The sequence below is a fragment of the Sus scrofa genome, chromosome 18, assembly GCF_054392235.1.
Source record: "Sus scrofa isolate SSC_HxYL_T2T_F1_AM1 chromosome 18, Sscrofa_HxYL_maternal_Yorkshire_Landrace_v2.0, whole genome shotgun sequence".
Classification (NCBI taxonomy): domain Eukaryota; kingdom Metazoa; phylum Chordata; class Mammalia; order Artiodactyla; family Suidae; genus Sus; species Sus scrofa.
In genome coordinates, this window is record NC_139400.1 from 58,008,512 (window position 1) to 58,021,863 (window position 13,352).

General features: G+C 53.3%; 1 protein-coding gene across 11 annotated transcripts in view; it reads left to right on the forward strand.

Annotated features, from left to right (window-relative positions):
• Positions 1 to 13,352, forward strand: part of TNS3 (tensin 3) — a 232,623-nt gene that overhangs the window by 82,490 nt on the left and 136,781 nt on the right. Inside the window, exon 1 of one of the 11 annotated variants that reach the window (XM_021079355.2) lies at positions 12,167 to 12,327. The exons of 8 other annotated variants lie outside the window; for them this stretch is intronic. In XM_021079355.2, the coding sequence (XP_020935014.2) occupies positions 12,304 to 12,327 (24 nt within the window). In that variant the 5' untranslated portion in view covers positions 12,167 to 12,303. Of the gene's footprint in view, positions 1 to 12,166; positions 12,328 to 12,665; positions 12,775 to 12,873; positions 13,233 to 13,352 lie in introns of those variants that run through there. 2 more of the 11 variants (XM_013985796.3, XM_085005682.1) reach the window with 2 other exon arrangements.

The window sequence follows — 13,352 nt, forward strand, 5'->3', positions numbered from 1 at the left end:
GCCAGGTGTTGACTGTGGCCGGGGACAGCTGCAGGGACATGCTCCCGCCCATGGCCAGGTCCTTTTAGAGGGACGTCGGACACAAGCTTTGAAGTGCAGCCTTCTCAGAACCCTTGGCATTATGTGGCTGCGGCTGTTGGCACGGCATTTAGAAATAGATGCCTTGTTGTCGCTCTGGGTTACACCTGCGAGACGTCCATGGCATGTCATCTCCTGGTTTGCGGAGTGGATGACTCGCTGGTTGTTGAGATAACTACGGTAATCTTTAGTGGTGGGAGAGGGGTCAGGCTCTTTGGGACTGGGTCACGCGCATCCTCTAGTTCTTTCTATAGGTGGACCTGCATGCTCACGTGCATGTGGCACAGACTAAGACTAGAACAGTGAGTGGGGCTTGAGTCAGCTCGGGGTCCCACCCAGGCTGTAACCGTGAACTGAGACCTCCCACTTCTGGGGTCCACGGCCGTCTTCTGTAAAGTGGGGACGCCCCCCACGTCCTCGAGGGGTGCTCAGGTTGGGATGAAATAACATAGGGAGATTCTGAGCCTTGGCTCTGGCACATGGAAAGTACACAGCGAGTGGGAAAAAGCCTCACGTGTTGTTGGGTGAGTTCAAGGGGGCAGCGCAGCCTTTGCTGTTTGCATTTTGGGTTTGCCCCTCCTCTTGCCATCTGGTGGGGAGAGAACCAATTTGATGGGTTCTGCAGCGTGCTCTCTGCTGTGGTGGGGGTGGGGTGGGGTGCAGGGACCTTGACCGCCACGTCTGGGACCTTGAATCTGGCAGCCCCTCGTTTGTCGACATAGAGGCGGTGGAGAGCCGATGGCAAAGAGCCTGTGGTCGGGATGCGGGGGTGTGTGTGTGTGTGTGTGTGTGTGTGTGTGTGTGTGTGTGTGTGAGATTTCCTCCAGCTGGTGGCTGGTGGCTTGATTGCAGGATCTCTTCACGACTCGGGGCTCTGAACGTGGCCTGACAACTTTTTATTGACGTCCAAGGCAGCCAGTGTTGTTTGTTTTTCCATCTTATCTTTGCCTTTCCAATGCCGTCGGCCGCAGGAGACAATTCGTAGCCGTGCCCCAGCGGAAATGCTTTCCCGGGGCTGGTGGAGGGTTTGTGGGGACACGGCGTGTCCACGTGCAAGAACCGCCCCCACGGCCGCACCCTCGGTCGGGAGAGGCCGATTTGCGTTTGAGAAGTTCCTCCACTTCAGAGCCACCGCCGTCCTTGAAAGGGGCCCCAGCTGCCACCTTCCGGGGGCCACGTGTGGGGGGCAGTCCAGGCAGTGCCTGACTCGGGACGCAGGTGCAGGCCCTCACCTGGCGGCTGGCACCACTCGCCCATTGTTTTTGCCCGACCATTGTGGTTTTTCTACTGGAGGAGAGGTTGAATAAGAATAGCTTCTGAAATTTGAGTCGGCTGTTTACTGAACTTAGCTGGCTTTATTTCTCTTTGTTTAATGACAGGGAAGACAATGGGTGGTTTCTGTCGCAGGTGACATTAGGAGTCAGATTACACAGGTGGAGGCTGGTTTCCACCCTGGGATCTGACAGCTACACCTTTGTATTTGTGTGTGTGTGTGTGCGTGTGTTGTTCGCTTAAATTCATAAAGTCAGAGGAAGTGATCAGAAGCCATGAGGGTCACAGGAGGCCAGCGTGACTGCTACGTGTTCATGAGCCAGTGCTGTCACGGTCACATTTCCCACCAGTGGCCCATGATGGGTTCTCTCAGAAGTTTTGACTTTTTTCAGCAATGAGGTTCTAGTGCACAGCACAGGGAACTACGTCCATTCTCTTGGAATAGACCATGATGGAAGATCATATAAAAAGGAGATACATGTATATATATATATATATATGTGTGTGTGTGTGTGTGTGTGTCATGTACAGCAGAAATTAGCACAACATTGTAAATCAACGGCAGTTTTTTTAAGAAGTTCATAAAAAAATAAAAACATATAGGCAAACACATGATACTAAATTTGTGGTTACCAGAAGTGGGGGTAGGAGGAAGGCAGTTAAAAGCTACAAGTTTCCAGTTACAAGATAAATAGGTACCAGGCATATAAGGTACCACCTGACACCTATAATTAAGACTGCTATATGTTACATGTGAAAGTTAACAGAGTGGAGTTCCCGTTGTGGCTCAGCAGGTTAAGAACCCAGCACAGTGTCCGTGAGGGTGGGGGTTCGATCCCTGGCCTCGCTCAGTGTGTTAAGATCTGGTTCAGTGTGGTAAGGATTTGGTTTTGCCGCAAGCTGCAACTTGGGATGCAGATGCAGTGCAGATCCTTCATGGCTGTGGCTGTGGCGTAGGCCTGCCGCTGCAGCCCCAACTGGCCCCTACCCTGGAAACTTCCATATGTGACAGGTGTAGCCCTAAGAAGGAAAAAATAGTTAAGAGAGTAAATCCTAAAAGTTCTCATCACAAGGAAAACATTTTTTTCCCATCTCTTTAATTTTGTACCTATGTGAGATGATGAATGTTCACTAAACTTACCGTGGTCATGTGTAAGTCAGATCACTACGTGGTCCCCCTTGACGTACACGGCGCTGTGGGTCAATTACGGCTCAATGAAACCGGAAGAGAAAACGATAGGAAAAAGTTGTGATTTATTTCAGAAAGAAGGCCCACCAAACTGGATGACTGGAAGTGTGAGATGATGAAAAGGAAGCTACTTGGGTGATACTTCCTTTATTTTATGGCACAATTAGGTAGCAGCGACACGTTTCCATCTGTCAGATGGATGCTGATCTGTAAAGAAGTGTGACTAGAGCCTGTGGAACACGGGTTCTCTCCCGCCGGCTCCCGTCCACAGCAGGCTGTCTGTATACCTGGCTTGTCCTCGTCAGTAAGTGTCGGTATTCAGTCGGCTCCGGGTTATTCCTTGCTGGCAGGTTTTTGCCACCACTGTTGTGAACTTGAGAGGCACAGACGGGGGTCTGCCTCGCACAGCAGGGTTGTGGCTGAGCCGGACACGTCGTTTTCTAAAAGTCACAAACACCTGTCCATGTGTGTGTGCAGCACACCGTCGGGAGCCACAGTTGGCCTGTCAGAGCCTGTGTATCTCATACAAACATATTGGACCAGAAGAACCAGAGGTTAAGTGGTTTCAGGCCAACAGAGACTTGCACATTTCATTGCTCTTTAATCGCTCGGATCGTCAGGAAATAGAGAAAAGTCTCAGGAATCCTGTTGGATCCAAGTCCAAGTCTTGCCCTTGGTCAAGAGAACCAAACCTGACGTCCATGGTTTTGGTTAAAGCCGGGCGAGACCCAGAAATGAAAACATACACGATGCTACATTCCCAGAGTGTGACCTCGAAACTAAGTCCTCTAATAACTGCGCTCCACGTAGCCTGTCTGCACAGGGACGGGTCACCCCAGGAGCCCCTGGGAGGAGACCCAAAGGCTTGGTTAGCATGGGAGAAGCGTGGCAAGCGCACCTGGCCTTGAGGGGCTGGGATGGGCCCAAGGTCACGCGACCAGAAAGGAGGGCAGGTGTGGCACCATCTCCACTGGGGAAGCGGGGTGTTCTAGCCCTGCGGCGCTGCTGGCGGAGACCCTCAGGCCCCATTTCCCAGCCGCTGCGCCTGAGTGGCTGGCCCCCCTGCTGTGTTCTCAGCAAGTGTGGACAGACTTAGAGCTGGGGGAAGGCAAGTGTTGAAGAGCTGAACCCCGCTGAGGTGGGGTCTGGCCCCCTGTTGCCCTGGCACTCCTCATGCAGATGCCCGCCAGCCCCTCCAGGGCCGGGTGCGTGACACTCGGTATCTAACTTCCTTTCTCGATGGCTCCTTTGTTGTACTTTTCTCAGTTCAGAGTCCTCAGTTCAGGTGAAGAAGGAGCTGGACTGGGCATTCAGTCCGTGTGAGCCCACGGCGGCAGTGGGAAGACCGGTTCCATTCCTTCCAGGAACGAGCGGGACCCAGGCTGGACTGGTCAGAGCCCAGCCAGTGGTGAGAAGGGGGCCCTGTCTTTGCCCAGCCTCCATCTGCAGTGGCCGGCGGGCCTGTCCCCACACCTGGTGGGGACTCCCCAAGACTCTGCCCGGGAAGAGGCACCTGCCTCCGTCCTCTTCTAACCCTGGGCCAAACTTTGATCTGCACTGTGTTTTGATTTCATGGTTCCCTCCCACACCTAAAATAACACCCAGCCCTTGGGTGTTTTTCAACTTTGGGGGTAGAATTGCCTGGATGTTTATGAGAGGTATCAGGTTAAGAGGCTTAAAAAAAAAATAGAAGAAGAAGGAGTGCCCATCGTGGCTCAGTGGTAATGAACCTGACTAGCATCCATGAAGATGTGGGTTTGATCCCTGGCCTTGTTCAGTGGGTTAAGGATCCGGCGTTGCCGTGAGCTGTGGTGTAGGTCGCAGATGTGGCTCGGATCCCATGTTGCCGTGGCTGTGGTGTAGGCGTGCAGCTGTAGCTCTCATTCACCCGTAGCGTGGGAACTTCCGTATGCCAAGGGTGCAGCCCTAAAAAAGACAAAAAAGAAAACTTAACAAAAGAGGCATAGGCAGCATTTGCATTTCCTTAGGGGGAACTGGGCATCGGGAGCCTTTGCTTAAGTCTCAATTCAGAAACTTTCTGAGAAAAAGGGACGACCCTCCATAAATTAAGGAAAAACCCACCAAGTCAGGACGTGAAAGCTGGTGGACCACCTGCTGTTGGTGGCCGCCAGGCCCCAGGAGAGGGCTGCAGGGAGCACATGAACCCAGTGGCCGCTCGCATCCAGGGGTGATGATTAAAACGCTCATCGCCCACAGGCGGTTGCACCCGTGATTGCCCCCCTGGGTCTGTTCCCGTCCTTGTGACAAACGTCAGTCCCCCTGCACACCCCTGCCAGCTGTGGGCTGCTCATGGTCCCTGTCCGCCCTGGTCCTGGGGTGACAGTGGTCAGCTCCCCAGAGCCTGCAGCGTCCAGAGTGACAGCTCCTCTCCCAGGGAAGGGCCCCAGGAAATGTGTGCAGGGAATGGATAGAGCGTCCCCGGGTCCCAGGGCTGCAGGTCTGCAGTGGATAAGAAAACTCCGGTTAGGTGTTGTTTCTTTTCTTGTTTGGCGCTGATTCCACTGCAATCCCAGGTTTTAAATGTGGGAGGGACGCTCCGAGACCGAGTCCCGTGTGATCGGTGGTGGAATTAGCTGTAGCTGTTGAAGGGGAAACTCGATTGCTTATTTTTTTCACGTCCCTGAATTGGGACGAAGGAGAGGCCCGATGTTGCCATGGCACCTGTATTACTTGAGTGTATTCTTACCTGTGAGAGGAGTACTTGTTAAAAAAAGCACATGACGGCCGCCTCCCCAGAATGTAAGTCTCTGCCAGGGAGCTGGGGTCGGGGTGGGGTGGGGTGGGGTGGGGTGACCCTGATGGCCAATTTGTAGCCCAGGGTTGTGCAGTCAGCTTCCTCCCTATGTTTGACCTATGCCCCAAGACCCTCTCCTGGGAGCCCGAGAGCAGTGGGGATGGGGGTGGGGAGCTGGCTCTGGAACTGAGTCTGGTGAGCAGGCGAGGGGCCGAGAATTGGGGTGTCTGAGTGCAGGTGTGGGCCTGGATCCGGGTTATAAAAGCCATCAGCTTTGTGGCTTGGGGACATCACTTTCTGACTTATACAACAGACTTTGAGAAGTACTTAAAGTCAGAAAGACAAAGACAAATACCATATGATGTTACTTCTTTGTAGAACCTAAATTGTGGCACCAAGGAACCTAGCTCCAAAACAAACAAACTCTCTCCTGGACTTGGAGAAAGGACTTGTGGTTGCCAAGGGGGAGCGGGAGGGAGTGGGATGGACGGGGAGCTTGGGGTGGTAGATGCAAACGATTCCATTTAGAATGGATAAGCAGGAGTTCCCGTCGTGTCGCAGTGGTTAACGAATCCGACTAGGAACCATGAGGTTGTGGGTTCAACCCCTGGCCTTACCCAGTGGGTTAAGGATCCGGCGTTGCCGTGAGCTGTGGTGTAGTTTGCAGACTCGGCTCGGATCCCGCGTTGCTGTGGCTCTGGCGTAGGCCGGTGGCTACAGCTCTGATTCGACCCCTGGCCTAGAAAAGACACAAAGACAAAAAAAAAAAAAAAAAAATAGAATGGATAAGCAATGAGATCCTGCTGCACAGCACAGCGAACTCTAGCCAATCTCATGGGATGGAACACGATAGAAGATAATATGAGAAAAAGAATGTATAGGTAGAACTGGGTCACTTTGCTGTACAGCAGAAACTTCTAGAACATTGTAAACCAACTATAATAAAGATTTTTTTAAAAAGAAAAAAAATAAAATAAAAAAGAAAAGTACTTATTTCAAAAAGCAACAAACTTTTGTTCGTTGCCCTGCGATGGGATGCTCGGGAAGCAGCTTGTGAAATTTGGTCAAGAGAAGCAATCAAGCATCTAACCCTCTTCCTTGTATGATCTTTACCTCAGGGTTAAAAATAGATGCAGAGAAAAAGGTGTTTTTTTTGGAGAGGAATTCCGGCTGGGATGTGTTGAGAAAGTGGTCGAGTTAGAATAGGCCACGTTTCAGACGATTAATAACAGAACAGCTGGCTCTAGCTTGTGACCTTTGGGGACCTCCTTGGGCTCAGAAGGAAGCTGGTGGGGGTCACGTGGGCCACACGTGAAGGGACCGGCTGCCTCTGCCGAGTCCTCCCAGAAATCCAACCAGAATCACACCCAGCCCAGGACCCCCGCCCCCGCCCCCGCAGCTTACAGGAAATACAGAGTGATCTGAAAAATAATTCCAGAAAGGTCAGCGAAATTCAGAATGGGGAAGTTCTACTGGGTGAAAAGAACTCCAGTTGTTTTCAAGTAAATGGCCAGAAAAGGAGGAGCCTGGATTGTGAAGGAACTGAAGAAACAGACTCAATAAACGCGGCAAGGCTTGCTGTGGATCCTGATTCAAAGGAGCAGATTGTAAACAAAACCAAACCAAACCAGGAGTTCCCGTTGTGGCTCAGTGGGTTAAGAACCCGACTAGTATCCATGACGATGACATGACGATCCCTGGCCTCGATCAGTGGGTTAAGGAGATGGTGTTGCCGTGAGCTGTGGTGTAGGTTGCAGATGCAGCTTGAGTCCTGCGTTGCTGTGGCTGTGGTGGAGGCTGGCAGCTGCAGCGCTGATTCAACCCCTAGCCCGGGAACCTCCATATGCTGCAGGTGCGGCCCTTAAAAAGCCGAAAACCAAAAACCGACACCAAAACAAACTTGTAAGACGGGGACATTTGAACATTGACTACGTATTTGTGTACGAATATGATGACATAGTTGGTTGACATTAAGGAATGATTGCTAAATGATGCTGGTGTCTTCTTGGTTTTTTTTTTTTGTCTTTTGTCTTTTCAGGGCCGCGCCCGTGGCATATGGAGGTTCCCAGGCTAGGGGTCCAATTGGAGCTGCAGCTGCGAGCCTGCACCACAGCCACAGCAACACCAGATCCCAGCCGCTTCGGTGACCTACACCACAGCTCACGGCAACACCAGATCCGCGACCCACTGAGCAAGGCCAGGGTTGCAACCTGCAACCTCATGGTTTCTAGTGGATTCGTTTCCACTGTGCCACGACGGGAACTCCTGTTGTAATTGTGTTTAAGCCCTTCTTCTAAAGATGCATATACTGAAATACTTATAGGTGAAGTGATGAGACGGCAGGGGCTGCCTTTACAATAGTTCCACAAGGGGCTGTGGGGGTGGGGGTGTAGATGCCGTCTGGGGATTCGTGGAAGCTGGTGTCGCCTCAGACCCCTTGTCTCCAACCCCCAGGGCTTTTGTGCAGAATGCACTCTTGGCTCAGAGCTTAGGGTGGCCCAGTGACTGAAGCTCAGGGTGGGCCAGTAGCTGTTTTTCATCTTACAAATTGCACGCCATGTGTCGGGATTCACTGCCAGCTCCCCGTCCTGCACTGTTATCTTTACCTTCATGGCCCAAGGCTGGCCTGAAAGTCACCAGTTGACACCTGGGAAGATGGTGCATCTGCTTGATGAAATGCTCCCCTGGAAACCTGCTGAGTCTGGAGTTCCCGTTGTGATGCAGTGGAAATGAATCTGACTAGTATGCCCATGAGGAGGCAGGTTTGATCCCTGGCCTTTCTCAGTGGCTCAGGGATCTGGTGTTGCCGTGAGCTGTGGTGTAGGTCACAGACGAGGCTTGGATCTGGCGTGGCTGTGGCTGTAGTGTAGGCTGGCAGCTGTAGCTCCCATTCGACTCCCACTTAGCCTGGGAATGTTCATATACTGCAGGTGTGGCCCTAAAAAGCAAAAAAACAAAAAACCCTGCTGAATTCATCACACGGTACAGAAGTGAGACATTGTTTTCTAAAATGGCAGTGTTGGCTTCACAAAGCCTTTCGAAAATAATCATTCTGCATGCAGTTCCTTTCCAGATAGCCAGGTGCGTTCTTCCTCTTCTCCTTGGGAAGATCATTCATCTCCTTCCCCAAGGAGATTGACTTCAGTTTGATTTGCTCATGACCAAGGCACAGGCGTTGAGTGAATGCAGGTTTAGACTCAGTAATAAAGAGCTGTGGGAAATTAATAGTTCAAAATGGACTTGGATGTGTATGAGGCAGTGAGCTCCCGGTCCTTGGGGATGTTCAGGTAAAGGCTGTGACAGTGTCAGATGCTTTAATAAGGCCAGCGTCGTATGTAATAACAAGGTGTCAGTACCAACCAAGCAGCGCACCACGAGTTCATTCGGTGGCTCTCCAGTGTGATTTCAGACCAACGGCATCAATGTTTAGAAACAGAAAGTCTGTGGTTCCACTCCTGACCTGGTTGGATCTCTCTTTTCTTTTTCTTTTTCTTTTTTTTTTTTTTTTGTCTTGTCTTTTTGCCATTTCTTTGGGCCACTCCCGCGGCATATGGAGGTTCCCAGGCTAGGGGTCGAATCGGAGCTGTAGCCACCGGCCTACACCAGAGCCACAGCAACGCGGGATCCGAGCCGCGTCTGCAACCTACACCACAGCTCACGGCAACGCTGGATCATTAACCCACTGAGCAAGGGCAGGGACCGAACCCGCAACCTCATGGTTCCTAGTCGGATTCGTTAACCACTGCGCCACGACGGGAACTCCGATCTCTCTTTTCTTAAGTCTCCGGGTGATTGTGCTGCAGCGGAAGCTTGGACGCCTTGGTCTGGATAGAAGTGCCTTCCAGGGTGGGGCCGTGGGAGCAGGACGTGGATGCTGCCTCTGGGGGCGGGGGGCTGGGCTGCCTCACGGTGGTCCTTCCTCCTGGGAACAACCTCTCACCTCCTGATGCCCTTCCGGGCAGAGGATGCTGTGGTCCTTTTGTCTGTGTAGTTGAACACAGAGCTGCCTTCTTCAGAGTATTCTGCGTCTCTGTCTAGAGAACGTGCCCAGCTTCCCAGTGCTTGGCACCGCAAGTCCTCAGGTGGAGACAGAGTTCTGGCCGAGGACGTGCAGGTCTTTAGAAGGACGCATGGCAGTGTTGACCTCTCAGCCTCTGCCTTCGGAGGAGGAAGGAGGACTCCAGGGCTTGGCTTCTCAAGGAGCAGAGGCATCTCCGCATAAAGAAAGGACATCAGGGAGTTCCCGTCGTGGCGCAGCGGTTAACGAATCCGACTAGGAACCATGAAGTGGTGGGTTCGGTCCCTGGCCTTGCTCAGTGGGTTAAGGATCTGGCGTTGCCGTGAGCTGTGGTGTAGGTCGCAGACTCGGCTCGGATCCCACGTTGCTGTGGCTCTGGCGTAGGCCGGTGGCTACAGCTCCGCTTAGACCCCTGGCCTGGGAACCTCCATATGCTGTGGGAATGGCCCAAGAAATGGCAAAAAGACAAAAAAAAAAAAAAAGAAAGAAAGAAAGGACATCACATCAGCTTACAAACATGATTGGATTAGACTGTGATTGTGATTCTTTCATAATGTTAACGTGACACATTTTTTATATGGGGACATTAGAATTAGGACGTTTTCCAGGTGTATCTTCAGTGAATCGAAGGTTGAATTATCGACAAATTTAAATAGGTTACATTACAGTTGATCCTCATTATTTGTGGATTTTTTTTTTTTCTTTTTGTCTTTTTAGGGCTGTTCCCACGGCCTATGGAAGTTCCCAGGCTAGGAGTTGAATTGGAGCTACAGCTGCTGGCCTACACCCCAGCCATAGCCAGGCAGGATCTGAGCCATGTCTTCAACCTACACTGCAGCTCACGGCAACGCCAGATCCTTAACCCACTGAGCGAGGCCAGAGATGGAACCCGTGTCCTCATGGATGCTAGTCGGGTTCATTACCTCTGCGCCACAGCAGGAACTCCGTGGTGACTCTTTAGAGCACAACGACCTTGGGTAGCAAGAGTGAACCACAGTCGATGAGCTCTTGACTTGAGGTCCTTGGACTGCTCCACGGTCAAGTTATCCCCTTGAACTCCCTTTGCCCTGACCTGCCCATCAGAGGGTACAAGCTCCAGTCCCCTTGTCCGCTGCCTCCCCGTGAACCTATGGTGGGCATTTCTCCTGCGGACCTTTCCCCTCTGTGGCTGAGGGCGGACTGGCCCTGGCTTTGGGACTGCTAGGGGAGTGGGGGGTTGGCGGCCCACGCAGAGGAGTAAGAGCCTGGAGCTTGAGTCCCAGCGCCGCCTCTCACGGGCCGGGTGACTTTGGGCAGGGGCCTCACCTGACCAAGCCTGGTCCTCAGCTCCCTTTTGGTAAAGTGGGGATGGTGTGGGTTCCCTACGGGTCCTGAGAAGTGGCCCAGGGAGGACACAGCATGGACTCCGGGCTCCAGTAAGTGTGGGGTGTGTGGCTCTAACTGTTTCTGTTCATACAACGGCAGCAGTGACGAGGGTGCTTGTCACATGCCGTCACTTTGCTTTCGCTTTCTGTCACACCTGTCACTGAAGAGGATCCGAATTGGTAGCTGGTTTTTGGATGGACATGGCAGTTAGCTTGTGGAATCCTGAGGTTACTCGCTTTCGCGTTTGATTGCATCAGACAGACAGCCGTCGCCCTCTGTCTGCGATTTAGGGGTGGCCCTCTCTCTGAGTTCGGTCCAGGGGCAGGGACTCCGCTGTTCTGATTTTGCATAATGTACACCCACTGTGAATCCTCTAAAATTCCCTGTTTGGGCATCCTCCACGTGTTACAGAAGCGTAAAGAGACATAGGAGAGGACCTGGCCGCCCCTGCCGTCTGGATGTGCCCTATGTCTTCCGCACCCCTGCTGGGTCCCCATGTCCAGGACCGTGCCAGTCCCGGACGCCCGCGTTCTTAGCAACAGCAAGCTCCCTTTCGTGTCAGGCTCACATGTTGGTTTGCGCAATATTTCCTTAGACTCTGCAGGGACAGAAGTGCCAGTACATCTGGCATGAACAGATTTGGGGGACCGGCAGGGCAGTTTGGATGTGACATCATCTGTTTGGTTCTTGAAGGGCGAGACAGACTTTCATTCCCGTCAGCAAGCCCCAGGACCCAAACTTCGACGTGGCTTTTCCCAAGAGCCAAGGCTCGCTTTCCATTTTGATCAGCATGTGTCTGGATTTTTTCGAATGTGACCCCTTGTCATCCAGTGTTTAATTCCACATTCACCGTCCTGTATGGACGCCCCCCCCCATTGTAAGCATCTTACATGTGGGAAGTAGCCTCACCTATAAAGAAAGAACACCTTTTCAGAGCTGTTCCCAGAAAGGGGGCCTGCTTTTTCCTCTGGATCCTGGGTTTCAGTGGGGCCGTCCTTGGTGGGGGGCCTGGGCCCTGGTTCGAGGGCCTGTAGGACCCCCGGAGCCGGCTCACGTCCCAGCTGCTGAAGCCCCTTCTCTGCGGGGAGCTTACACCTGCCCGAAGCTCCTCAGCTTCTAGAGAGTGTGGGGGCCTCTTCTTCTCCACAGGACGCCTTCCGTAGCCCCCTCCCCACCCACGAGCCGGGTACAGGGTTTTGAGGTCCGGGCCTCCCCGCCCTGCCCTGTGGTCCTCTATCCAAAGAAATATTCTCGTTACGAAATAACTGAATAACTGATAAACATAAAAAGAATCCCCATGTGAGACATAGTGGTAACATGAGCCCAGGTGAATCGCCTTCCCAACTTAAGGGACGTAACTGACCACTTAATACTGGAATCCACCCAACAGCCTCCAGTGTAGACAGCAGGGAGTGGGGGACAAGGCTCTGGGCCTGGGCGGGTCCTCGACTGTCCGGTGCTGCCTGCCCTTCCTCTTGTAGCCCAGGGTGTCCAGCGAGAGAATTGAATCCAGCCTCAGACAGCTTGGGTCGCCTGGAAAGCCGCGGTTGTCCCCATGGCCTGACGTGTGTCCAGCCACCACCTCCCTTTTTGTTTGGCCTCCTGGCAACTCAGAGCCCAAGGAGCATGAAAGTGCAGGAGCTAACGGAGGTAGCCCTTCTTTGTGCCCTGCTCTTTGGGTCCAGCTTCTTTGGGGTCCAGTGCTGTGCTTTGACTGTTCTGGTGTTTGTTTCTTGGTTTCAGGCTAATCAGAAAAGACAGAAGGCCAGTGGACGGGCCCCTGTGAGGTTAAGGGACTCCTGGCTTCTCGGGAACACAGGAGGTTTCCTGAGGGAGCTTAGGGGGGCGAGGGGCCAGCTCGGTGCCTGCTGGGCCAGGGGGATGCAGCCCCTGCTCAGCGCGGTCCTTCCTGGTCCCTCGCCAGGTCCTGCTGGGCCCTGGCAGGCGGCCCTTGGCTGGAGCCCCATGTCCCCGCCCTGGCCCAGGCCTGTGCCCAAGCCCGAAACTGCTCTCCTGCTGAACTTCAGGGAGGGAGCGAGACAGGAGCAGGGGCTGCTTCTGGAAGGAGAAGCTGGCCGCGCGCCCCTCCCCAGCACAGTAAGTCCTGCTCCTGAGGGATCCGTAGCGGCCTCCATGTGCACTTGGCCCTGGGCCTGTCCCTGGCACCTCTCCTGTTTGCCTCTGTCCTCGCTCTGCTGGACTGGGTGGTGGAAGTTCCATGGAAAGCCCGCGCCCGACCCTGGCTCCCGGCCGCTGCTTGCTGGGGGCTGCGCTTCTGAGGACCTCGGCCCGGCCGGCCCCTCTGGGGACCTCAGACTTGACTGTGAAAGCTTAGACTCCACAGCCTGCCCGGGGCCCCCTCCCTCCCTCCCTCCGCCTCTGCGTGGTTCAGACCAGCTTATGCATCTCAGAACCTGCGTGTTCGGTGACAACGCAGCACAGACGTGATCTCAGCGTGAACAAATCTTTGCTTCGGATAGTTGAGCTTGGGGGCAACATGATGTTACCTTAGCTTCCTGGCTTCAGAGGCTGTGAGGTTTCTCTAGGAGCTTATGGTAATCGCTGCTCTTGTGTTCAGAAGAGATTCTTGAGGTGGGCCGTCTTCAGAAATTCTTAAAGTGGGCCATCCTGATCTGAAATTGTTGCTGGTATTCTCATTCCGGAAGGGAACAGGG